Here is a 24,700-nt window from a genome sequence, read left to right on the forward strand (position 1 = left end):
TGACTCCAGATACCTTCTTCTAGCTAGGGCCTGATTTATTGCCTGATTCATTGCTCCTGACCCCCACAGTATAGACTGTAATTACGAGAAGACCATGGCATTTAATTCAGAGAGCCTTCGCTTTGCAATTATGAGCAGAATGACTTTGAGTAAGACACTCAATTTCCTGGAGCCCACATTTCTCATTTGGAATGAGGGAATAATGTACTACTTCCCTTCTAGGATTGCAATTAGGATCAAATAGATAATGTTTGGAAAGTGCTTTATGTACTATAGAATGTTATGAAAAGGAAAGATGTTCTTATAAAAGTATGTAGAGTAGGGGTAGCTTAGTACTCTAGATGAGAGTTGAGTTTTTGTAAGACTTGAAAGGAATTTACCACTTAATTCATTAAATAATTTCTGTTAAAAGAATTTCTGCAGTCATGGATATTTGTAATGAAAAATTTGTTTGTGTGCATGTGTGTGTTGAGAGCTTAATGAATATATCAACATATGCACCAACCACAGAAAGCAGTTCTTGTGCTGCGAAACCCTGAGAATCGTGATATTGCAGAAGCCTTCGAAGAATCCTTTATATTTCACAAAGGTAGAAAATAATCATCATTGTTCCATCATGTATAAAAACTACAGTTAAAGAGTATCCGATATGTTGGAAGAAATCTCTCGGGAGAGATTTGAAATGCAATTCCTGGCCCAGCACAGTCCTCTTTCCTAAAATCCCTCGTAAAGACTGTAGAATTCACCTGTTTCTCACTGTCAGTTGCCCAAAGCTAAAAATAGGTCCAAACCTCATCTCTCTCCTTGTAGCAGAGAAGCATCAGATTTCAGGGGCAAAGCAAAATTATAAACTGAATGCCAGGATATTTTACAGTCTGAGTCAGTCACTGGTAGTCTCCTCTCTCTCCCTTTCTCCTGTGCTCTCCTAGAACCAAGGATCCCAGCAACAATGCCTCTGTTTAAACTTCCAGGTAGGCGTTTGAAAGTGTTTGGAAAGCGTGATTCTTTTCAGATGCACCCATTCCTTTAACTATCACATGGGCGTTGCGAATCTTTTATTTATTTAGGGTTCATAATAGCTTTAATAATACATGCAGAGGAAAAACATTTTCAAGTTTGTTTTGTTTTACTTTTAGTTTGTGGGGGTAGGGGGAACATCTATCTAAAACTGCATCACGAGGGTAGCCTCTTTGATGAACCTGGTACAAAATGTGTGAAATATTTAATGTCTATTGCACTAGTCTCAATAACTGTTTCCACAGTTTTGAGAAGGACCCTATACAATGACTCTAGATACGGGATTCACTGAAAATCATTAACACAATGGAAATATTAACCCAAACTATGCATTCTGATGGTTTACAATATAGGTTTGCACACAGAGCAATTTTTAAAATGTTATGTCTTTTTATTATAAAAGCAATACATCCTTCACATAAAATTAAAAGGGAAAAATTGCGCTGAAAAATAAAAGTAATAAATACTCATTTAGAAAATTAGGAAAGTAGTAATGAGCAAAAAAGCTCTATAGTCTTATCTTCCAGAGATATCATAGCATTATTTTTCTTTTTAGCCTATTTTCTATGCAAAATTAGAGTCTTTAAAAACAGTGGTGATTGTGTACATATAATTTTAGGTTACGCTTTTTTTGCTTAACATTATAACTTAATCATTCACCCACGGTATTGCAAACTTGTCCTAAACAACCATTTTAAATGGCTGTATAATATTCTAATTTTCCTAACTAATCCCTTAGCGTGTTTACAGGTTTTTAAAGTGTAGATATGCTTTAACAATAATTTTTGCACCTAAATCCTTTTCTGTGTTTAAGGCTTATTTCTATTGGGTAGATTCTCAGAAATGATTATTGGTAGGTGTTACCGAACTGTTTACCAAATGAGCTATTTCAGTTTACCTGCTAAAAGCTTCATATGAGAGTTATCCCTTTTCATCAGACTTTTTTTAAAAAAATCATATTTTACAAGGAATACTTTTTAAGGATTATAAATATAAATTTAAATAAATGTATTAGAAAGGACAAAAAGATGAGACCCAGGGTTTTCTCATGATAGCAAACTGTGGACAAACTGGAAAAATGGAACTATAATAATGCATTCCATTACACCACTTTCTTTTCCCAGCCTATGTGTTTTTATTGCAAAGCACTGATTAATAGCACCATGATTTCTGAAAGCTGTTCATTTATTTTATTTTATTTCACACAGCTGAAGTAAAACGTGAGTATTTTGGATGTTTCCCTGCCAGTTGCTGAAGTATCAATCAAAGAAATAACACTGTTCATTAATTTAGAAACATGGATATTTTCCAGCAGTGTTTATAATTGATACCATTGAAAGTCCACAAAGATTAATGATCAACATAGAAATCCCATGGCACAGCAAATAAACTCAGGGTTCTTTTCTGAACACACAAGAAAAACAAAACCAAAACTTGTCATAGAGTAATTTATGGGGCACATTGATATTTTGAAATAAAAGAATGCTCTCCATTTGATATTGATTAGCCAAAAGGGCTTTTTGAGTTTTGCATCAATTAACTCTCAACTTCAGTGCAAAAAATTCTGTTGTGAATTTCGGTGACCAGAAAAAAAGACTAAATCATTTTTGATAAAACTGTAACTTTGTTTGTTCTCCTCCATTTCAAATTAGACTTGTCCTCCAGTTGACTGATAGTAGGTCTGCCTTCAGTTTCCTCTATCTGTGAAATGGGAAGTGGCAGATAAAAGGCCTATAAGCTTATTTTTTCTACACATTATTAAAACACTGCTGAGAAATAAGTATGTTTTTCTGGATCTGTTGGGTGAAGAAACAAGTATGATATTCCTTTTCTCAAGAGTCTTGCACTTCTTGTGTTAATAATAATTCCAACTTGTGGATAGTTCTGTGTAGTTTTTGAAGTATTTCTTATTCAATCTTTATAACAACTCTGCGACATTGGCATTATTATTAACAATAACCCCTGTACATGATGATGAAAACTAACCCCTTTATATGATGATGAAAACTGAGAGTTCTAATGATTTTGTGGTTTTCTTAAGACCACGCAGCTGGCAGTGACACTTTTTTTGACTCCTAGTTTAGTGCTCTTTCTGCTTTATCATTGTACTTCTTGTTTTATTTTCTTGTCTATTCTTTCTCCAAATGTAGATGTCCTATCAAAGTATATTTCATTTGCATGCTTCATGATCTCAAACATAACATACTAAAAAAAAGAAAAAGAACTCAGCAATTATATGTACAAAATTAAGGCAGGGGCAAGGAGATATTCTCTTCTTAACTCCATGAATTCAGGTTGTCACCAAATCTTACTTATTCATCTTTTGAAATACAAATTTCACTCTTTTCTTTCCATTACAACATCACTCTCTGAATTATTTTTGAAAGGCAGTGCTCTTGGATTAGGAGTCAAATTCCAACTGTGGTCACGTGAAGTCAAAGCAACTGGTTGATTCGATGGAAGGAAGTATCAACCATATACTTTTTAGTCATCATGCAAACTACTTCTTAAGAGTAGAATTTCTACTTTTCAACTGTTTACAAGCGACTTAGGTTGATACAACCTTAGTAAAATCAATAATGTTTAAAAATATGAAACATGTGGATATGTGCAGTCCCAGATGTGAATGCTTATTCTGAAAGAGGCAGATCTCAAGAAAGTAGGATTTGGTTTCTGGGCATCCATTTCCACGTGGTTGTTTCTGAGGCCTCCTACAGTATTGTCCCAGGCCCAGCATGAGAAGCCAGCTGCACTGTGATCCTTATCCTCATCATCATAACCAAATGGTCTACTTCCACCTAACGCTTCACGGTGCATGAAGCCTCTCCTAACCAGTGCCTGCCACCTATCCTTGAGGTGCCTGAGCTTGTTTGTGATGCTCAGAGAAGAGTGGAGTATATCTCAGGATTCTTTGGCCTTAGGGTGGGAATGGATTCCCAGGCCATCAAGTGAATCTGCTTAGTGTTCCATTTATTTGTTCCTTCATGGACTATGGTGCTTGCCAAGGAACCACACACAACATCCAAGATATTTTTCAATTTCAGAAAGTGCTTGGTATGATGAGGCAAACAAAAGCCTGAAGATCATTTCAGCTGCACCATGGGCTTCTCTATTAACTCTGCTATGACAAGCTAGGTTTTTAAAACTTGCTGATATGACTATCAATACTGGGGAAATTATGAATCAATGACTTTAATTTCTAATATACACTTCCATCTATATTAAATTATATCATTTATCATTCCTTTAATGGATGTCTTTGATTTTAATTGCCAAAAGTTAGCCCCAAAGACCAAATGTCTGTCTGGCCAATGCTACTAAATTATATAATTTAATTTAATGTGGTAGCTTATTTTCCTTAAAGCATTTCTATGCACATTATCTCATTTGATGTCACAACAGCCTTATGAGTGAGACTGGATAGGTGTTAATATTCCCATTTTCCAGATAAGGAACTTCAATAGAAGATGATGAGGGAGCTGGTAAGTGCAGAGTAGGAACTTGAACACATTATAGCTCCTTAAATTAAAATTTTAAATGTGGCCTTTTGGAGGCCTATATAGACATTGATGGTGTTTTGATTTGCTAATGCAGCTGGAATGCAATATACCAGAAACAGAATGGGTTTTAAAAAGGGGAATTTATTAAGTTGAACGTTTATATGTTCTAAGGCTATGAAAATGTCCAAATTAAAGCAAGGCTATAGAAATGTCCAATCTAAGGTATCCAGGGAAAGATACTTGATTCAAGAAGGCTGATGATGTCGAGGGTTTCTCTCTTAGCTGGAAAGGCACATGGCGATCATGGCAACATCTGCTAGCCTTCTCTCCAGGCTTCTGTTTCATCAATTTCCCCTAGGGGTGTCGTCCTTCTTCAACTCCAACAACTCCACAGGTCTCTGGCTGCTTGGCCTCTCGTAGCTCTTAAGCTTTTTTTCAGAATGGTTCCCTCTTTAAAGGCTCCAGTAAGCAACCCCACCTTGAATGGGTAGAGAAACACCTCCATGGAAACCATCCAATCAAATTTACCATCCACAATTGGGTGGGTCACATCTCCATGGATAATCAAAAAGTTCCTACCCAGCAACACTGAATGAGGATTAAAGGACGTGTTTTTTCTGGGGTATATAACAAATTCAAACCAGAGCAGGCACAAACAAGAGGATACTTCCTTGGAGGAAAGGCAGCTGGCATCTGAGTTCCTCTGTCACTGGGAAGACTGATGTCTACTGTTCTCTCTTCCCAGCTTCTGGTTTCAGCGAGCTCTCTCAGCTTTTGTGGGTCCTTGTGGTGTCTCCTGGGGTTTTCCTTCTGCATTTCCAAATGTCTGTGTTGACTCTGCTCTCAGTATTGGCTCTGAACTCTATGTTTTTGCCTTTATTTCTCTTCATAGAGGACTCCAGTGAGTGGATTAAGACCTACCCTGAATGGGCAGGTGGAAACAACTTAATCAAAAGGTCCCACCCACAATACGTCTACTCCCACAACACTGGATTAGAAGAATGTGGCTTTTCAGTTTCAAACCTGCACAGATGGTGTGGGGGGAACTTTCTTTCTGCATGTTGTGTTTGGTCTGCAATCCTATGGGGAATGTTTCTGTCTTCTACTTTGACTCCTAATTTCTGTGCCATTCTGTTATTACAGCTCTTTTCTGGAAATTCCAATCAGAGACTTTTAGAAGTGTTGGAGATAATGACCATTCACATGGAAACAATTGGGAATTTGGAGAAAACAGTGGAAATTAAGAGAAAAGCAAATACTTGATGTCCATCACCACCCTATATAGTGAAACTAGTTCTCTTATATCTTGAGTGTTTTGGGGTTATTTGTTGTCCAGTTAAGGTGCTCCCCCTGTCCCCATTTTAAGAATAGAGAAATTAAGACATGTAGATGTAAAGCTGACTTTTTAGGGGGTTATGATTATAGAAAGTCACATGTCAACAGGAAATGGGACTACCAACACAGGGTAGTACATTTTAGTGACCCTCTTTCCCTGACACACCAGCTTATCACTAAGTTGTAATGACTTGCAAAAAGCAACAACAGAACACACAAGGTTGTGATGTGTAAGAGAAACACAAAGTATATATTTATTTCTCAGACCTGCTTAGATCACTGTTTCCCCTTAGGAAGAAAAGCTCCAAAGATCAACAACTTTATCCACATCTTCAAAACTAACAGAGAAAATCCACCAACCTAATGAGAAGGACTATACTGCATTGTTACTATCAAATCAAACTTAGCTCTGCCAGAAACAGGTGTTCTTACATTGTCTTAGTCATGTGAGAGCCCATTCCCATCTTTAGGACCCTCCTGAACTGTGCTGTGGAAACTGCCCTGTTTCTCAGAGCTGATTTCCAAGCTACTCGCTCAGAAGCCACTAGAGGAAGAAAATGTGTTGAGCTCTATCATATTTCTGGGACCCTGGTACAGAGAGCAGAGGAGCTATGAACCCATCAGCACTGTGGCTTACACCTGGCAGAAACTCTTGTATGACTTTTGGGAAGGGTTTTGAATGCTAATATGTGAAAACCTCTTTTAGATATTGATGATGCAATGCGTAGCTTTGCTGAAAAAGTATTTGCCTCTGAAGTCAGAGATGAGGGAGGCCGTCATGAAATTTCCCCCTTTGATGTGGATGAGATCTGCCCAATTTCTCACCATGAGATGCGGGAACATGTAATCCACCTAGAGGGTCTGTTGGAAGGCAACAGGTAAGTGGTGTGCAAGGGGAATGCTGAATACATTGAGGCACGAAGAGGGGGAAATAGCTTGGCAAATATGATTTAGTCTGTTTGAATGATAATCAAGCTCGGAGGAAGAACACTGCCAGAGTTATAAATAACTTGTTCCCCTACACTGTATATCCTGTAGGGAGGTACCAATAGTTTAAAAAGAAGAAAACAATGGCCCTCCTACCCTTATCCACAGCTCCCTTTCGTCAAAGCATCCCTATACTCCAGAGCAAGAGGACTTGTGCTACTTATGCCATTGTTCCAATCCAAAGCGGGCTGGTGGCTGCTGTGAAGATGCTCAACTCACACACAATGTTTATACAAATCAGAACTCAAGACACTCTTCCGACTCCTTTCCTAGCCAACCTTAGGGTTTATGCTCCCTGCCTTGAATCCTGCCACCCAGCCAGTGGACCTCTCCTGGCCTCAGGGATATGGTTCTCCATTTCTTCCCTCACGCCCTGCCCACCTAATTACTATGATGCATACTTGCTGTCTCTTCTTCTGCAGTCTTCACAGACCCCTCTCCACAAAGTTTGTTCATTTCTCCTTATTTGAACTACTCTAGGACTTACCATCAGTCATTTTTTTTGCCACATTTTAGTCCTCAAACTTGTATTGACCACTTAATGGAACCCCATTCTCACAGCAACCCACCCCCCATCCTCACCTCATGGGGAAAAGATCATTCTGCTGCCTTTCTGTTGGTTTTATGTCCTTAAGGAGAGAACAATGTTTCACCTTCTTTGGCATCCCCTATAAGACCTAAAATAGGACTTGGCTCAAAGTAGAAATTCAATAAATACTTGTTGATTTGAGGAAATAATATTGTTTAAGCATCTTATAATTTCCAGATACTATGCTAGGCATTTTATATACATTAAATCTTACAGAAATCCTATAAGGTAAGCCTTATTATACCAGTTTTTCAGATGGGGAGACAGAGGCTTACGATGTTTAAGGAACATGCATGAAATGACACAGCTATTAACTAACACAGCCTGTGCTTATGCCTCTTCTGCTGGGAGTGGATTGCCTGTTGGCACAATGTCATGGTGACATCCTTCTAGCAGGTTCTCTAAGACCACTGTTCCAAGGCATACCAGGAATAAAGGGACACTGTCATGTGTCCTCAGTGAGATCACCTCCCGCTCTGGTTGAATCCTGATTCTGACACCCAGCCCACATTTTAATTTTCACTTTGTGTCCTCAAAGTGAAATGTTATAGTGGAACATTAATCTATCACAATGAAATTCCTGGTGAAAAATAGTTAAAATCCTCTTATTTTTAATTTTCAAACACAGAAGAAAGAATTCCCGCAAACGGAAGACTGTTAATTTGTCCATTCCATTAAGTGAAGCATCGTCCACTCAACTATCCCACATTGATGAATACATTTCTTCATCTCCAACCTACCAGACTGTGCCTGATTTCCAGAGAGTGCAGATCACAGGCGATTACGCCTCTGGGGTGAGTTGTCCTTACCCCTCAAATACAGCTGCTGGGAAGTCACTAAGCTTGATTGTTTCGCTTCTCACCTTCCTGGCTTCCTGAGACAGTTGGTCATTCTCCTGATTTTTTTATTCTTCATCATAGCACTTCATTACTAATATGCAGTGTCTTATATTTCTGTATTTGTCATCTGGATATAGATTTTCATCATCCTACATAATTTTTCCTCCTTTATCTCACTTGTGCTTGGAGATTAAGAAGCATAATGCATCATATTATAGACTGCAGTGGATAGATTTTGGCAAAAGGACCAAAAAGAGCAGCAGATGGTCTAGTCTTACTGACAGTATCACAGAACAGGAGCAAGAGCTTCAGGGAAACATGTGTTTCAGGAAAAGATGGATCCAGTGCAAAATTGAAACAGAGAGAAGGGTTTCACGTAGTATGGACCAATCAAAGAAATACAAATCAGGAAAAGGGAAAGAAGAAGAGAGAAGAAAGAGAAAAACAGAGAAAAGAAGATGGATAAAGAGAGAAGTTGGAAAATTCCAACGAGGCTATTGTTAGTTGACTAACAGTCCTCTCCAATTTCATTGCAAATGCTTACACAGTAGATCATTGCTTGGAACAGACTTCAGTATGTCATAGGGCCAGTAAACTCATGTCACAAACAACTTGATCTGCTTATTTCATCCAGAACAGTTGGTCAATTAATAAATCTCTGCCAAAGGGACTTGCAGATCAGCATATTAGTGAAACTGCTGTTTGGCCATCAGTCTGCTCCAAATATAGTTTTAATGACTAGTCTCTGGCCCACTTCTCACGTAATGGAGCCTTTTAGAGTCAGTTCTAACATGCTTAAAAATGAAACAGTAATGAAATGCACGTCGCTCTTGTTTATTCATTTTCTGCATGATAACATGGGTGTTCTGAAAGTGGAAGGGTTTTTATATGCTAAATCACTGAAAAGAAATGTTTAATAGTGTGAAGCAAAGTTTAGCAATTGGAGAGATCTCTAGAATTCATAAAACAAAAATTAGAAGACAAACGATATCTAGGTGTTTGGTAGAAATGAAAGCAGGAATAAAAAGGACAAGATGGGAGGAAGGAAAATGTACACAGAAATCAGAAAGAAGCTACTCTTCTTATGAAGTCTGGAGGCCACTAGAAACCTTGGCCTGGAGTCTCTGAAGAACCAAATATGGTGCTATACCTGTTGGCTGGATGTGGCTGAACTGCTGAACAACACTGCACCTGGCTATAATCTGTACTTGATTCAGTCTTCATCCTGATAATAAGATGGAGAAGTAAAGGGACCTCAGAACTAAGTCCCCAAGGCCATTAATTCCTGGAAAATAATTGGCTCCATTTAATAAGTCCTTATTGAGCACCTACACTTTGCTAAGCATTGTGCTGGGGACATAAAAGTGCATTAGAACCAGCTCTTGTCCTTGAGGAGCTGATAGACTGGTGGCCCATTAGATGGCAATAAAAAAGCATGCCATTGGAAACAGATGCCCTGACCTAGTACCTTCTGCCAGACTCAAGGTCAACAGGTCTTTAAAAATAGTTAAAATAATTAGGATGAATATCTGGAACTGAAAGCATTTGGAACAAAGTTACATTGGTCCCAGAGAGAAAGTCTTTGGACTCTGACATTGAACATTCAACATTCAATGATTTCCAGTTAGAACTGCTTGAGCATGCCTGGTCCAGCCAGGAGTTGGGATGGAGATAGGGCAAATAGACCAGTTTGGGAAAATTTCCATCAGCTCTAATAAAATTTTTCTCTAGAATCTATTTTTTAGCCACAGATAAAATGCTCTTTAAAACCATTCAAAATAATGACTCACCGTATGATATTCTGACCCATCTGTAGCTATAGAAGGCAGTGGATGTGTAATAAGATTTGAGGGATGTGTGACACCTTATACATCCCAAAATATTTCCCTCACTGACCTCATAATTAGTCACTTTGTCTTTCAGCTGAGGTATTGTCTTCAGAAGCCCATATCTAAAATGTCCATATATTACCTCAAAGGAAGTATTTACCATGTTAGGATGGGTGATTTTAATCATATTTGCTAGATAATCACTACTGTTTTGCAAAATGCAAAACCAAACACAGGACTGTATGGGAATGAATGGTAAGACAGGTGCGTTTTGGTGGCGACAAAGAGCTACAGAAGCTTCAATACCTGCTTCTGGAGGGTGATGACCCAGGACTCAAGTCACCTAGGAAGCAGCCAGGTCTGTCCGAGGATATTGTATGCGTGGTGGGTGGGATGAGTGTCTGCAACAAACAGGAGAGCTGGGAGGGACCAAAGACAAGCTTTACTCACTTCTTGGCAGGTTACTGTTGAAGATTTTGAAATGGTTTGCAAAGGTCTTTATCGGGCATTGTGTATCCGGGAGACATACATGCAGAAATCATTTCAGAGGTTCCCCAAGACCACTTCCAAGTACTTGCGGAACATTGACGGTGAGGCTTGGGTAGCAAATGAAAGCTTCTATCCAGGTAATTAACTTTCTTATTAAATGTGCAGGCTCTCTCGTTAGTTTAACTATCAAATATTAAATCTAAATATGCCTCTAAATTATGAGTCTAAAATTAATATAGCCATGGTTGGCTCTGTTCTCTCTCCTGCCCCACGTATCCAATGACTTGATTCAGTCCCTGCAATATCTCTCAAAACCTGTTCTCCTATCTCCATGTCCCAAACCCTAATTTAGGCCTGCATTTCCCCATGCCCAGATTATTATAAGAGCTCCCTAGTCTGCTAAACGCTAGTTTCACTCACTTTCTGTTCATCCTCACCTTGATGTGAGTTATCTTATTAAAACACAGCTGAGCAAATCCCTCCCCTCACAAAAACCACACCCCATTTCCTCCAAAATGAAGCTCAGAGTGCCTATCTATACGGAGAACAGGAATAGTTCTAACCAGAATGAAGAGTTTAAAAGATGGAGTAGATGAGGAGGGTTAAGAAATAGGTTGAGTGTGCCAGACCATAAATAAATAAACGGTCAGATAGGAGACCAGAAGCTGGCAAGACCAGATGCAGGCACTGTCCAGCCTGAACCGCTGTCCCGCTGTTACTGGGACCTGGACTACCCTTCCCCTTGCGTATTCACTCTACTCCAAGTGTCCAAATCCTACCTAGTGTTTCAAGGTGCAGCTCAATTACTATCATTTCCTGCCTTCATATGAGCTCTGGACAAAATTAAATTCTACAGATTTTTACTTTCCATGCACTTTACTTATATACACATTTTTTAACAACAAGATTTTAATAACTGCAGAGATTTCTGTTGTATCATTGTATCATCATTTATTTTAGGCATTTATGTTGCTGACTTTTAAAGAATCTGTTTCCAGTAAGGCTACAATAAATATCTTTGTGTTGTTGTCATGGAATCTCTTTTAGGATTATACTCCCAGAATGGAAATTTCTGGGGAGGCAAATATGTAAGGTTTTTAAACTTCCAAATTGTCATGTTATTGAAGACCTCCAGTTCTTCCCTTTCCTCTTGGTAATTCATTTTATTATTAAAATCATATTAAACAGGTATCCAGTTTGGTAACTCAATATGGATTTCCTCATTCTCTTCAGCACTTATATCACGGTCTTAATTGTTAAAAATAAAAGGATGTGTGTTTAAAAGCTCTGGCTGTGGGATTTTTTTTCTTTTCTATCTTAGGCTGAGATTGTTAACAGTCAAAAGAAGGGGACATTTATCCATATAATGCCTCTCAGTTCCCTTCGCAGAAATTGTACGGGCTTTAAAAGGTGGAAAACATAACTATATAAGAGTTGTAATTCTTTTAAGAATTTACTTTTTATCCCCTTGAGTGTTAAAATCACTCGAAATTGAGACAAATTCAGAGGGTTGGTTTCAATAACATAAAGATCCAAGTTTTATTTTTAACCATAGTTTTACTTTTATTTCTCTGCAAGTATTTGATAGGCTAGTAAAACGTGCTAAACAGGAAGCCTTTGATGAATAACTTTGGTAAATAATTAAACTTATTTGTAAATGGTATGTCAATTACTTATACATCAACAGTACTTCGAAAGAACCTGAGATTTTTCTTACACAAAACAAAATATTGGGGTGCACAGGTAGTTTGGTGGTTAGAATGCCCGCCTTCCATGTGGGAGACCTGGGTTTGATTCCCAGACCATGCACCCAAACAAACAACAACAAAAACCCCCAACAAAATATTAGTTTTATAGCTATTTTATGCTACTAACTTAGTCACTTTCATAATAATGTAAAGAATAAAATTTAGCTTCGCTCTGGATAATTAATAATTATGAATGCTGGGAGTCCAAACCAATGAGATTTTATAGTATTTCATATTTTGATTCTTTTATGTGGCTATTCATCCTGTATGCTAATATGTTACTCTGTTTTATTGAAAAAGTCTTTACCCCTCCTGTGATGAAGGGAGGAGATCCCTTCCAAACAGATGACCTTCCTGAAAACCTGGGCTATCACCTCAAAATGAAGGATGGTGTAGTTTACGTCTACCCTAATGAAGCAGCAGCCAGCAAAGATGAACCCAGGCCACTTCCTTACCCAAATTTGGACACCTTCTTAGACGACATGAATTTTTTACTTGCTTTAATTGCTCAAGGACCTGTGTAAGTGTTGAGTGAGACCTAAACAACAGTTCCTACTCCTGCTAGTAAGAATAAATAGGGAAGTGCCTACTATACTTGCACACTGTGTTAAGCACTTCACGTACGTTATTTGTTCTACTTCTTGCATTTGCTCTATGAGGTAGGTATCCTTACAATTCTAGCTTTATTAGAGACCTGGCACGTTAAGTAGCTTTACCCAAAGTCACGCAGCTGGCTGAGCCACGATTCCAGTCCTAATCTGCTGACCCCAAAGTCAAGGCCCTTAATCTGCAGCAACGCTGGCTCTACTGATTTTTTAAATGCCTTCCCAAATCCTCCCTCATTACTATGTCTGACTTTGATGAAAATATGACACCCTTGGAGTCTAATACTTTTCAGTGGGATTAATTGCAGAGTAAACCGAGACGTTTGGTCCAATAATTATTTCCCATGGGTGATAGGGGTCCCGATGGTTTTGAAATTGGTATTGTCTTTCATAAATGCCTGGGAGTTTTAAAAATTATGAAATTTCATTTTTCATAGTAAAACCTATACCCACCGGCGCCTGAAGTTCCTGTCCTCCAAGTTCCAGGTCCACGAGATGCTCAATGAGATGGATGAGCTAAAGGAGCTGAAGAACAATCCCCACCGGGATTTCTACAACTGCAGGAAGGTAAAGATTTTAGCCACTCAGAGGTAATTTCTGAACAAAAGCATTAATCCAATTATTCTCGAGAAAGACAATAATTAATTAATAAAATTTATTAATTAATAAAAACATTGTTTTTCTTATTAATCTAGGATTTCTGTGGGTTTTGTGTACTAGTGAAAGCAGACAAATTATGTCTTAGAGGTTAAAATGTCATTCCTGTTGTTTTCCTCATAGAAAGGTCTGCCACATTCTTGGCATAAAAATCATAATTATCATCAGCAACAATAATCAGAAAACAAATAAAACCTCAAAAACTACTTTTCTAGAATTTTGAAAGTTCTTGGTTCTCACCCTTTCTCTCCCACTTCCTAACCATATGACCTTGGGGAAGTGATTAAATATTTTTGAGTTTCAGTTTCCTCATTCATAAAATTGGGAAATGTATCTGTCCAACCCAGCTCACGTGAGGGTTGTAAATACCAAATGAATTAATGATTGTGAAAACCAATCAATTTGAAGCACTTTCAAAGTGTTTTCTGACTAAATGATTGCAAGGAGATGGGAACAGGGAATATATGAGCAGAGATTTGGGCCCAAATCCTGGTTCTGTTATTTCTATAACCTTGAACAAATTAGTCTGTCACAGCCTCAGTTTATAAAATTGTAATTACAACAATACCCACCTCATGAATGTCATCTCTGTGATACAGCTCCATAATGTAAATCCTGAAAGCAGGGCAGTGGTAACTATTTTATCTCAAGGGTGGAGAATGGTCCCCAAGAATACTGTGTGGATTTAATGTAGGGAGTAAATTGGATGTACAGAGAGGAGAAACAAGCATTATTACACATGTAGCTTAAGGAGGCATGTGGCTCCTTTCACATCCTTTCATGGGATATAAAAGTTCTGATTGGTGAGGTATCACACTCCTACTAACTGCTCCTATCTGCCATCACAGTGAAATTGCAGACACCGTAGCTTCTAACCAAGCAGCATGACTAAGGTTAATCTTTGGTTTTTCTTTCTCTGAATGTACACATAGGTGGACACCCATATCCATGCAGCTGCCTGCATGAACCAGAAGCATCTGCTACGCTTTATTAAGAAATCTTACCAAGTTGATGCCGACAGAGTGGTCTATAGCACCAAAGAGAAAAATCTGACCTTAAAGGAACTTTTTAACAAACTAAAAATGCATCCCTACGACCTGACTGTTGATTCTCTGGATGTTCATGCTGTAGGTTGAAAAGATAATGTCAGTTTCATTCTGATACTCAGAATCCCATGTGCCTTTCTCCTACCTGCCCTCCCTTCTCAGTACCCTCTTAATCATGTAGATTGCTGACTGGAACCAGCCACAGATGATTTTGAGGTCCACTCATTGTCAGCTACTCTGGATTCCATTCTTGGAGCCCCACTTCCCTCCCTTGCACCAAGCCCCTGTTCCTCTTGGACATTTCCAGCTTTCTGTACCCAGGTAGCTGTGGTTATTATACACTCGTGTTCCTGTTTCCTGTTTCAGGGACGCCAGACCTTCCAGCGTTTTGATAAGTTCAATGACAAGTACAATCCTGTAGGAGCGAGTGAGCTACGGGACCTCTACCTGAAGACAGACAATGACATTAACGGGGAATATTTTGCCACTATCATCAAGGTGAGGAAGAACCAACCAGATCCTTGTGGAAGAGGTACCTGGATGGTTCTTCAGAACAGGGAGGAAGAGAGGGAAGAAAGAAAGAAAAGAGGGAAGGAAGCCAGGGTGCTGTCTCTGAGACCAAGCGCTACACAAATGAATCTAAGAAGTTCTTCTGAAGCTTCCACTGTAATAATTTGAAAAGGACTCTAGTCCTACAGTATGGAAGCTAAGCATGTGGATTTGGAATTGATTGAAGACCTGACCCTTTCAGACTTTAGAAGTTGGAGGCTCAGGAAGAGTTAAGATTGGAATCCACCCTCATCTTCATGATGCCTGTGGCTTAGGAAGCAGGAATAGCACGTGGAGTTCAGAAATGTGTGTTTGGAGAGGGTAGGGGGAATAGGAAAAGCTAATTTTCCTTTGCAGTTGCCTTGGATATCTCATTATCCTTAGTCTGACTTTTTCACTCTTTAATCTCCACTATGTTTTATGAGTCTTTTATATTATCCCCATTGTAGTTCCCTCAACTTTCAGTTCCGTTAGATCTTTACTTTTGATATTCTTGCCTCCTATTTCCTTTCACATTTTCTCAGTTCTTCTTAGAACCCATCTCCTCTCTGTAGACCCCACAGGTTTAGAACCCTGAGCAACTTGTGGGAATTCCTGACTTTGGACTTCTTTCTTGGCTTTGCAGGAGGTAGGTGCGGACCTGGTAGAGGCCAAGTACCAGCATGCAGAGCCCCGCCTGTCGATCTACGGCCGCAGTCCTGATGAATGGAGCAAACTCTCCACCTGGTTCGTCTGCAACCGCATCCACTGCCCCAATATGACATGGATGATCCAGATCCCTAGAATCTAGTATGTACCTGCCCACTGGAAGCCCTGAAGCCTACCCTCGTCTCACCTGCCTCACCTCCCTGGCAGGAACAAGGAATGTGCAGCACATTTACACAGAAATAAGCTTTGTTAATGCAGCACTCAGTGCTGGGTCTTGCGTGCCTGGTTTGGCCCACTCTGGGTACAGCACTCTTGCCCACAGACAAGAGTTAGGAAGATCATTTCAATCCAGTTTTCTAATCAGAAGGTATCTTTTTTTTTTTTTTAGCACATAACTTTATGAACATCACAAAAATAATTGATTTAGGATGATTAAAACTACACTAGAAAAATAACGAGGTACATTTTATTTTAAGTTTTCTTTCTCTTAGTCTTCTTCTCTGTGTCCAGTTATTCTTTCCCATGTTTATCTCTACTGTATGCTGCTTTTCTTCTATCAGAACCTTCACTACTGTCTACTGATTGTCTAACCTATAAGTGCTCCAGTTCTTCATAATTCATGAATATTTATTGGTGGCTCTCCTGAGGAAGTCTGCCCTTTTTCAGCCCACCTGCTAATCACTCCTTGCCCTCAGGGATGCCTTCTTTCTATGTTCAGTATCACTGTTCTTCTGTCTAACTTAAGTGTTTATTCTCTGGCCTCTGTGTTTTGTTTACCCATGGCAAGAGTTGTATCCTATTTCTTGAGCCAAAAAGGTAACTTTTTGACCATAGCAGTACTTCCTAGCTTATATCATAAAGACAGAGGTAGTAGTATGTGGTAGTTACTAGTACTGACTCTGGACTGATACTGGCTGTGTTTGAATCCAGGTCCCACCACTTACTAGTTGTGTGACCTTGGGCAAGCTACTTTACCTCTTTCATCATCTCTAAAATGGGGTAATAATAGTACTTAGCTTATTGGGTTGTTATAAGGATAAAATTAGCTAGTATTTCTAGCCACTTAGAATAGTGGTTAGCAATAGTAAGTGCTATAAAGAGTTAGTTAATAAAAAAAAGTTAAAAAAAAAAGTTAGTTAAATTGCCCCTGGCTATAGTAGATTGATAATCATTTCATGCTCACCATTTTGCAGGCCACACATGTATATAAGCCATTTAATCTTTTATGACATAGTTACTATATTCCTCATTCTCCATCCAGCCTTTTGGTGAATGTTTCATGTTTTACTACAGAGGGTTTGTAGAAGAGATGGGGGCACGTGGTCCAACATGAAGTATATATGTCTTATGTCTAACAGCAGCTGAATCCTAGCTTATGGGCACTGCAGATGATATATCAGATGGACCTAGGATGGAAATCAGGTCTTTGTCTGTGCAAGGTGTTTGGTATTCTGGTTTCCTTACACTGGAACTATCAGTTCTTAAAAATCTTTCTTTCCTTCTAAATGATATGCATTCTTGTCTCTAGTGATGTGTTCCGAGCCAAGAATTTCCTCCCGCACTTTGGAAAGATGCTGGAGAATATTTTCATGCCCGTGTTTGAGGCCACCATCAACCCTCAGGCTCATCCTAACCTCAGTGTCTTCCTCAAGCATGTAAGCATGACTTGACCTTAGATCTTTCTGGTGATTGTCACTGATGTTTGGCCCCTGCCTTTGGAGCTAAAAGTTTACCTGAAGGCTGGGACCCTGCAGAACTGAACCCATTGCACTGTGCATTTTCCTAACAGATCACTGGCTTTGATAGTGTGGATGATGAGTCCAAGCACAGTGGCCACATGTTCTCCTCCAAGAGCCCCAAACCACAGGACTGGACAATGGAAAATAATCCATCTTATACTTACTATGCCTACTACATGTTTGCAAACATCATGGTGCTCAACAGCTTGAGAAAGTAAGTAGAGGAGACCTGGAGCTGGTCGTGGATTCTGTTTGACACATGCCTTTCTTCATTCATTGACACTCTTTGTGGTCAAGGACCTGCATTGCATTCCTGAGATGCTCCCACTTTGCTCTTTTGGAGCCTAGGCTCCAAGAGGTATAAATCCTTTCACTTTTTCTTCAGTTTCTTTATGTCTTTAGGAGTGGGAATTGACATTTTGGAGCCTTCAATAACTTTCACAGTTGCCAGTAAATATCTTTTCTTTGGAAGTTTATGAATTTACACTAAGCCCTTTGCAATTTATTATAAAGCTATCCATAAATTTTACCCTTCTTGACATGTCTGGGCAAGGAAGAAGTAGAAGAATATTTAGAAATAGAAATATTTCCCCCATAAAGTGTAAGTAGGAGATGTAATGAGATAGTGATATTGGTAAATTTTTTGTCAAGATTGAAGATGTTTCTGTCTGGTTAATCAGCTCTTGACTTCCTTCCTTACCCCCATTTCCTCTGCTCTTCCTTTTTAAAAAGTCTGTGTTTAGGAAGAACTACAAGAGTAGCATTCTGATTTGGGATTTCCTGGGTTTACTGATTCCTTTGGCCACCCCACCCCCTTCTTGAAGTGTTAATTTTTCTACCAGATTTTCTTGTAAATCATTCAATACCCAGAATTGCTTGCCAGGTCATAGTCAGTCACCCGCGACTCTTACAGCAGTTCCATTTCCCTAGGGAACGTGGTATGAATACATTTCTGTTCCGACCTCACTGTGGGGAAGCTGGAGCTCTCACTCATCTTCTGATAGCATTCATGACAGCAGATAATATCTCTCATGGCCTAAATTTAAAAAAGGTGAGTTGGAGACTCTTCTTCATATTAACTTTTATATTGGATTTTCAGGAATATTCTTTTTTTCCTGTATCATACTGTCACATGTCATTATCAACATTGGCATCAAGGAAAAGTAGAGCATAAAATCAATTAGTGAAATTCATTTTACAGCGGTTCAGAGAACTACCTGACTAGTCAGTGGCTGGGATAAGTTAATGCACATCTCCTAATTTCCATTTTAGAACTCTGACAAGGGATAATTCAGAGGCAGCTTGTCTTACCTTGAGCTAATTGTTGGCCAGATTTTCTGTTATGACATGCCTTAAAATGCCTCTTGTAAGAGTCAGAACTTTCTATAGAGAAAAGAAAAAATGTTTTAAGGTGAAGTGTTTTGCCTGAGCTGGACCATCCTGCTTAGGCTAGTAAAGCTCAAATAATCAACTTAGTTTGACTTAATGCCTCTGAAAATTGATGATCCCATATAAATTTGTTCTAAATGGTATTGACATAGAAAAACAGAATTAGTCTTCTTTACTAGAGGATTTAAAGAGCAGGTGATAATTTGTTTGAAAGTTAAAGCTTAAAGTAGAGCATGGGATTTTAATGTCTCTAGTTTGGATCCCTTTTCTAACGTCCTTAAAATCTCTCTTTTTTTTCCTCTCTCATTTTTCCTTTTCAGAGTCCTGTGTTACAGTATTTGTTTTTCTTAGCCCAAATTCCCATCGCCATGTCACCATTAAGTAACAACAGCCTATTTCTAGAGTATGCCAAAAATCCTTTTTTAGAATTCCTCCAGAAAGGGCTAATGATCTCACTGTCTACAGATGACCCAATGCAATTTCACTTTACCAAGGTATGTATGTAATCTTGAATAATACGAGTGTATTTCGCTCAACTGTTGTTTCCCACCCAGAATTTTGAAGTTGAATTAAAGTATTTCGTTATTCTTTTTGTGCAGGATGCATTTAGGTTCTTTTATTAATTCATTCTATTTCTTGTTTCATTTAATTAAATAATTGAAGGAGCCCCTGATGGAAGAATATGCCATTGCTGCGCAAGTTTTCAAGCTAAGCACCTGTGATATGTGTGAAGTGGCAAGAAACAGTGTCCTGCAGTGTGGAATTTCTCATGAGGTAGACTCATCCTTGATCTGTTGCTTTTCTGACTATAGTGTCTGGTGACTTGAATATTGAAAAATTGGAGAAACACGTGTGGAAAAATTGTGCCACAAATTGTAGGAAATTACAATGGTCAGACACAACTAGAAACAATTAGTCTAACTCTGTGGCCATGCCTTTTACCCAAGGGAAATAAAATATACTTGATTTATCAGCAAACTGTGTACATAGAAGCACTGGGTGAGTGCTTTTAAGGGTTTATTTTTTCCTATTGCCAGAGGCTATCTTAGGAAAGGGATTTTTGTGGAGGATATATTCATTGTCCATATCAGTGTGAAAAGACTCAGCAATCATTGTTTTTTTTCTCTTATAGGAGAAAGCAAAGTTTCTGGGTAGCAATTACCTTGAAGAAGGCCCTATTGGAAATGATATCCGGAGGACAAATGTAGCCCAAATCCGCATGGCCTATCGCTATGAAACCTGGTGTTATGAACTCAATTTAATTACTGAGGGTCTTAAAATGGCAGAATAAAATAAATAAGCCAAATAATAATATGGGTGAGATTTTCACTGTAGAGTTTGAATAATAATAGTCACCAGTTATTGAATCCCTACCAAATGCCAAGGATTGTATTAGATGTTTCACAGATATTATATCATTTAATCTTTTTTACAGCTTTAGAAAGCAGGCAGTGTTATCCCCACTTGGGAGAAGATCAGTCCACTGAGCTTAATGAAGTTAACCTGATGGTATAACTTCTACAAGGATATACCTAGTGAGTAGCAGCAATGGAGACCTAGGTTTGTCTGATTCCAGAGTCTCCATGACTGTTGAGGCAAAACAGTTATTAAGACTGAGGAAAAATACGAGCAAATGAGTAGTTATTGGAAGAACATAGGCTTTTGATTTGTAGAGTGGAACTTGCTTAAGACATTCTGCAGGAAAGTTAAAAAGCCTTTTTGTTGGGTGTGACCGAATAGGGGATTTCATTGACATAAACAGAATAAATGAATCTCAACATAGAAAGTCTGTTCTGAGGAGTTATTATACTAAGGGATAATTTATCTTTAAAAGGGTTCTTAACTTTATAACTAACAATAAGGTTATAATGAACTATACTGGTACAATTTAAATGATTTCGCTTATCAAAATAAGATACACATGTAACTTTTTAGAAGTCGGTCTGTTACTCGAGGTCAGGTGGAACTCTACTTAGCCACCTGTGTTGCCATCTAGTGGTTGGGCTGATATTTCATTCCTTTCATTCAATAAACAATAATTGATCAAACGTAAGTATCAGACACTATTCTAGACACTAAGGATATCAAGAATAAGATTTCATTCCTGTCCTCAAGTTGTTCACAGCAAGAATACAAACGTGAAAATGAGCATTTTGTGAAACATTCTAGAAAGTAATGATGCTTCAAATGGAAAAAAATAATAATAAGGGCAAATTCCTGCATGTTTTTACATTCTGTGCAGGAACCTTTAAACCTAGGTGTGATCTCAACAGCGTGTTTGAACTAGCCTTGGTGTAAAAATCTGGCTTCTGAAATTGAAATTTTGTTTGTTGAGGAATTTGAAGTCCCTTAGGAAACCTGATTTCGTTGATTTCTTGGTCCTTGTCATCAAAATAATACAAATTGCTAAATTAAGCACTTTATTCTCAGACTTAAAAGGTATATACTACCATTATGTTTAGCTCCAGCTTACCCATGAGAGGGCAGTAGAATACATGCTTGTGCATTCATTATACCCTCCATAGAACCCACTCCTGATTTGGTTTCATATATGGTACTTGGAATTAATTCTGCTTCATTTTGCCAAATACTCTTCTAGAATGAAAAGCTCGAAAAACAAATTTCAAGTCACACCATTCTATCCCCAAATTTCTTTTTAGAAAACTGCCTGTGAAGTTTTCTGAATATATTAGCTGCAGATTCATTTGGGGAAGGGGCCCAAGAGTGTGCATAAAGATCAGTGTCCAGAAAATACTCCAGATATTCACTTCTATTTCCTCATTGGACATTTAAATAAAAAAAAAAATCATTACTTTTCATTTTTCATCAGAGAACGTAACTCCTGTTTTACTGTCCGCAGCTCTTGGTTTTCACAAGGCTTTGGGGTATGCTGCTTTTGTTGTTTTTGTGGAGCTGGTTTGTGACAGTCATCTGTGCTGTGTAACCGAACACCTCCTGGCAGTCTTCTATTTTGGTACCTCTATGTGAACAGATGTGGGAAGAGTTTGGTCACCGGACCCAAGAGGCTCTGGGAGGGCGGGGTGGGCAGGGCGGGGTGTTTATCGAGGGCCTGGGAAGCAGGCTCAGCTCATCCTTGACTCTTGGTGAAACCGGGCTACTTTCCCCGTGGTGAGCACAGCGCCCAGCACGAGCATGTTGCAGGCGGACTGCTTATGCCTGTGTCACCACAGGGCGGGGGACGACTCCGCGCTCTGAGAGTCTCAGAGGCACCCGTGCTCTCGGCATTTCAAGCCTCGGGTGTTCAGAGCGTTATTTGCATCTCCCTACACTTCAGTTGCCCGGGAAATGTGAGCCCCTTGAGCTCAGCCGGAGGCAAGGTGCTGCTGCTCCTCCGTGACACCAGGCCTACCAAGCCCAGTGCAGGCAGCCGTCTGTGGGTTCCTTCAGAGAGCTACGTTTTGGATTCCCTGACTAAACTAGACGTTACCTGGCGGGATTCCTGCAAAGACTGAATCACGTCATGTGAAGCTCAGGTCATGGCCGGTCTGACGGCAGCCGTGGCGAGGGCGACAGAACTTTGGCTAGAGGTGCCGGCCGCCTGCCTGCGGGGGCCGCAGCGTCGCGGCAGCCCGAGGTCCCGGCAAGGTTTCAGCCTCTGAATGGACTCGGAGAGAGGCGGTTCCCCTCACTACGGTCTCAGGGCGGTGCCAAGGCGGGCCCGAGGGTGAGGGGTGGGGACGGGAGCCAATCAGAACCCGGCTCTGTAAGACCGGGCGGGGCCTGTGGGCGGGGCCCGCGGGGGCGGGACGGAGGGGGACCCAGTGGGGCCCTGGAGACCTCGCGCCTCGGCCGAGAGCGGCGAGAGCCTCGTAACCCCGCCGCGGAGGCGGCGTCGAGGCTCAGGGCAGGTAGGGATGGGGTCATCTGGGCTGGGCTGTGAGGCCGCTGGGGTTTCGGCCACTCTGGGCGGTTGGCGTCGCCCGCTGGGCATCGGGAGTGGAGCTGTGGGGAGCTGGCTCCGCCGAGCCGGGCTGGTGGGGGTGTCGGCCCGGGCCCTGCTGCCTCCGCTCCGCCCCGGCCCGAAGGGACGCCCCGGCGCCCGACCCCGTGCGCCCAGGACGCCGGGCTTGGCCAGCCCCGCTCGTCGGCCGCGCGGGTTGTGGCGGAGCGGGATATCCTTCCCGCTCCCCTCGGGGCCGCGGGCTTCCCGGCGGGACGGCCTCGGCGCCGACGACCCAAGGCCCGGCGGCTCTCGGGCCGGCGCCGCTGCGCCCTCGCGGCCCTGGGGGGAGAGCGCGAGCGCTCGGCTTCCAGAAGGAAACCGCTGCGTTAGGCTGAGCCGGAGAACTTGAACGTCGACGTGCCGAAACGAAGGACTTGAAAATTTGTTTTTTGCTTTTTTGTGTGTTTTGGTTCTTAACACAATCTGAGAGTACACAATACTAAGTCGTCAGGTAGGGTTTATTTTAATAATCTGACAGTGGAACGCCTAAAAACTTTTGAGTAACTAGTACAGCGGAAGATAATTAGATTATGACTCAAAAGAGTCTCGGCCAGGCCCCAGATGTGATACCTCGGTCAAATTACTTAACTTTTCTGGGTGTCCATTTCCTTAGCCTTGAAACTGGGATGCTCATGCCTTTGGGTGTTCTGAGGGTTGCATGAGATGAATGCAAGTATTCTGCAATTTGGGGGCATTATTTGACCGTGCACCTGCAGCTCCCAGATTCTGTAAAACTACTAAGTTACTGGCACATCAATAAACTTTTACCCTAAGCTAGTGATTGACTTACAGTGTTTTAGATAAGAACTTAAATCTTTGTTTGGTGTGGAAATAAGTTATTGAGCTCTCTTTTCAAAAAATCACATTGTCTGAAGCACACTGGCCACTGATTCTTTTGCCATGAAGTTTGTTAGCAGTCAGATCTACCTCTCTGCCTTAGGTAACTGGTTGGAGTTTAGTATACCTTGTAAAGCAAACTGGCAGTATTACTTCGAATCAAGAGTTTCATTTGTTTCTTTTAAGTTGAGGGACTGCTTATAGAAAAATGTAAGTCCTCCACAACAAAATTAATGTATAGCTTTATTTTTTATAGCCTTTATTATAAACATTTGCATTTTTTACTGTGGGTGTATGAGTGTGAGGGGGCTTTGGGAGGATGGAAAGCAAAAAAGGGAAATAGCAGTTAGTAACCAGCTACTTTTACTGGAGATAGTTGCAGGCGAGCTTTGAACTGCTTTCCCAGCCAGAAATCAGGAAATATAGTAATTGTGTCTCTTGGCCTTTCATTCGGTGTGTATGTGTATTGAATGTAGCAGTACATTTTTTTAAATGCAGAAATAAAGGAAGAATACTAATTTTTCTGTTGTGACATAGGCAGTTTTCTAAACCTGGAAATTATAGGCAAGAATTGGAGGTCATTGGACACCAAGATCAAATTAAATGGAGGATTTAGAGGGAAAGTTCCTAGTGAGTATAGATTTGTGGTGCTTTAGAAGTTTTACTTAAAAATACTTCAACAGTTCATTGGAGGATGGGTTTTTGAGGCTATTTTAAATTTTATTTTATTTATTTATTTATTACATGGGCAGGCCTCAGGAATTGAACCCAGGTCTCCAGCATGGCAGGCGAGAGCTCTGCCTGCTGAGCCACTGTGGCCCGCCCTTTGAGGCTATTTTGAAACACTAATTTTAAATATGTACTCCATTTATAAGTTTTGCTGTTTATAATTTGCTGACCTTGGAGGCCTGAAGCCTTATATTACATTAACTT

General features: G+C 40.1%; 2 protein-coding genes and 1 long non-coding RNA gene across 8 annotated transcripts in view; 2 read left to right on the forward strand and 1 right to left on the reverse strand.

Annotated features, from left to right (window-relative positions):
- The first annotated feature begins 864 nt into the window (after window positions 1-864).
- AMPD1 (adenosine monophosphate deaminase 1) lies at window positions 865-20,777 on the forward strand. 2 transcript variants are annotated; one of them, XM_077119808.1, is made up of 15 exons: window positions 867-971; window positions 6,559-6,730; window positions 8,057-8,222; window positions 10,557-10,722; window positions 12,634-12,853; window positions 13,376-13,505; window positions 14,528-14,722; window positions 15,008-15,139; window positions 15,816-15,979; window positions 17,367-17,493; window positions 17,628-17,791; window positions 18,508-18,628; window positions 19,287-19,460; window positions 19,630-19,740; window positions 20,099-20,777. In XM_077119808.1, exons 1-15 carry the CDS (start codon window positions 950-952, stop codon window positions 20,255-20,257), a joined length of 2,223 nt encoding a protein of 740 aa, XP_076975923.1. In that variant the 5' UTR covers window positions 867-949; the 3' UTR covers window positions 20,258-20,777. The 2 variants fall into 2 exon arrangements, with proteins under 2 accessions (XP_076975921.1, XP_076975923.1); XM_077119806.1 differs by lacking the exon at window positions 19,287-19,460 and having other exon boundaries at window positions 865-971.
- Window positions 9,418-22,733, reverse strand: LOC143649821 (uncharacterized). Of its 2 annotated transcripts, XR_013159202.1 has the most exons (5): window positions 22,415-22,733; window positions 18,889-18,960; window positions 14,168-14,270; window positions 13,392-13,495; window positions 9,418-9,492 (listed from the first exon to the last, which is right to left on the reverse strand). It is a non-coding gene; the product is annotated as an uncharacterized LOC143649821 (long non-coding RNA). The 2 variants fall into 2 exon arrangements; XR_013159201.1 differs by lacking the exon at window positions 14,168-14,270.
- Window positions 22,725-24,700, forward strand: part of DENND2C (DENN domain containing 2C) — a 123,962-nt gene continuing 121,986 nt past the window's right edge. For 3 of the 4 annotated variants that reach the window (XM_077119802.1, XM_077119804.1, XM_077119805.1), the window contains exon 1: window positions 22,725-22,835. The gene's annotated coding sequence lies outside the window, so the exon portion shown is untranslated. Of the gene's footprint in view, window positions 22,836-23,216; window positions 23,382-24,700 lie in introns of those variants that run through there. The other variant, XM_077119803.1, reaches the window with a different exon arrangement.

Source organism: Tamandua tetradactyla, chromosome 11 (genome assembly GCF_023851605.1).
Source record: "Tamandua tetradactyla isolate mTamTet1 chromosome 11, mTamTet1.pri, whole genome shotgun sequence".
Classification (NCBI taxonomy): Eukaryota; Metazoa; Chordata; class Mammalia; order Pilosa; family Myrmecophagidae; genus Tamandua; species Tamandua tetradactyla.

Excerpts from the sequence above, each read along its gene's own strand:
- AMPD1 (XM_077119808.1), top strand. The coding sequence starts at position 950 with ATGCCTCTGTTTAAACTTCCAG. Across the intron at positions 13,506-14,527 it reads ATTTCTACAACTGCAGGAAG|GTGGACACCCATATCCATGC; the intron begins GTAAAGATTTTA and ends ATGTACACATAG. Across the intron at positions 15,980-17,366 it reads ATCCAGATCCCTAGAATCTA|TGATGTGTTCCGAGCCAAGA; the intron begins GTATGTACCTGC and ends TCTTGTCTCTAG.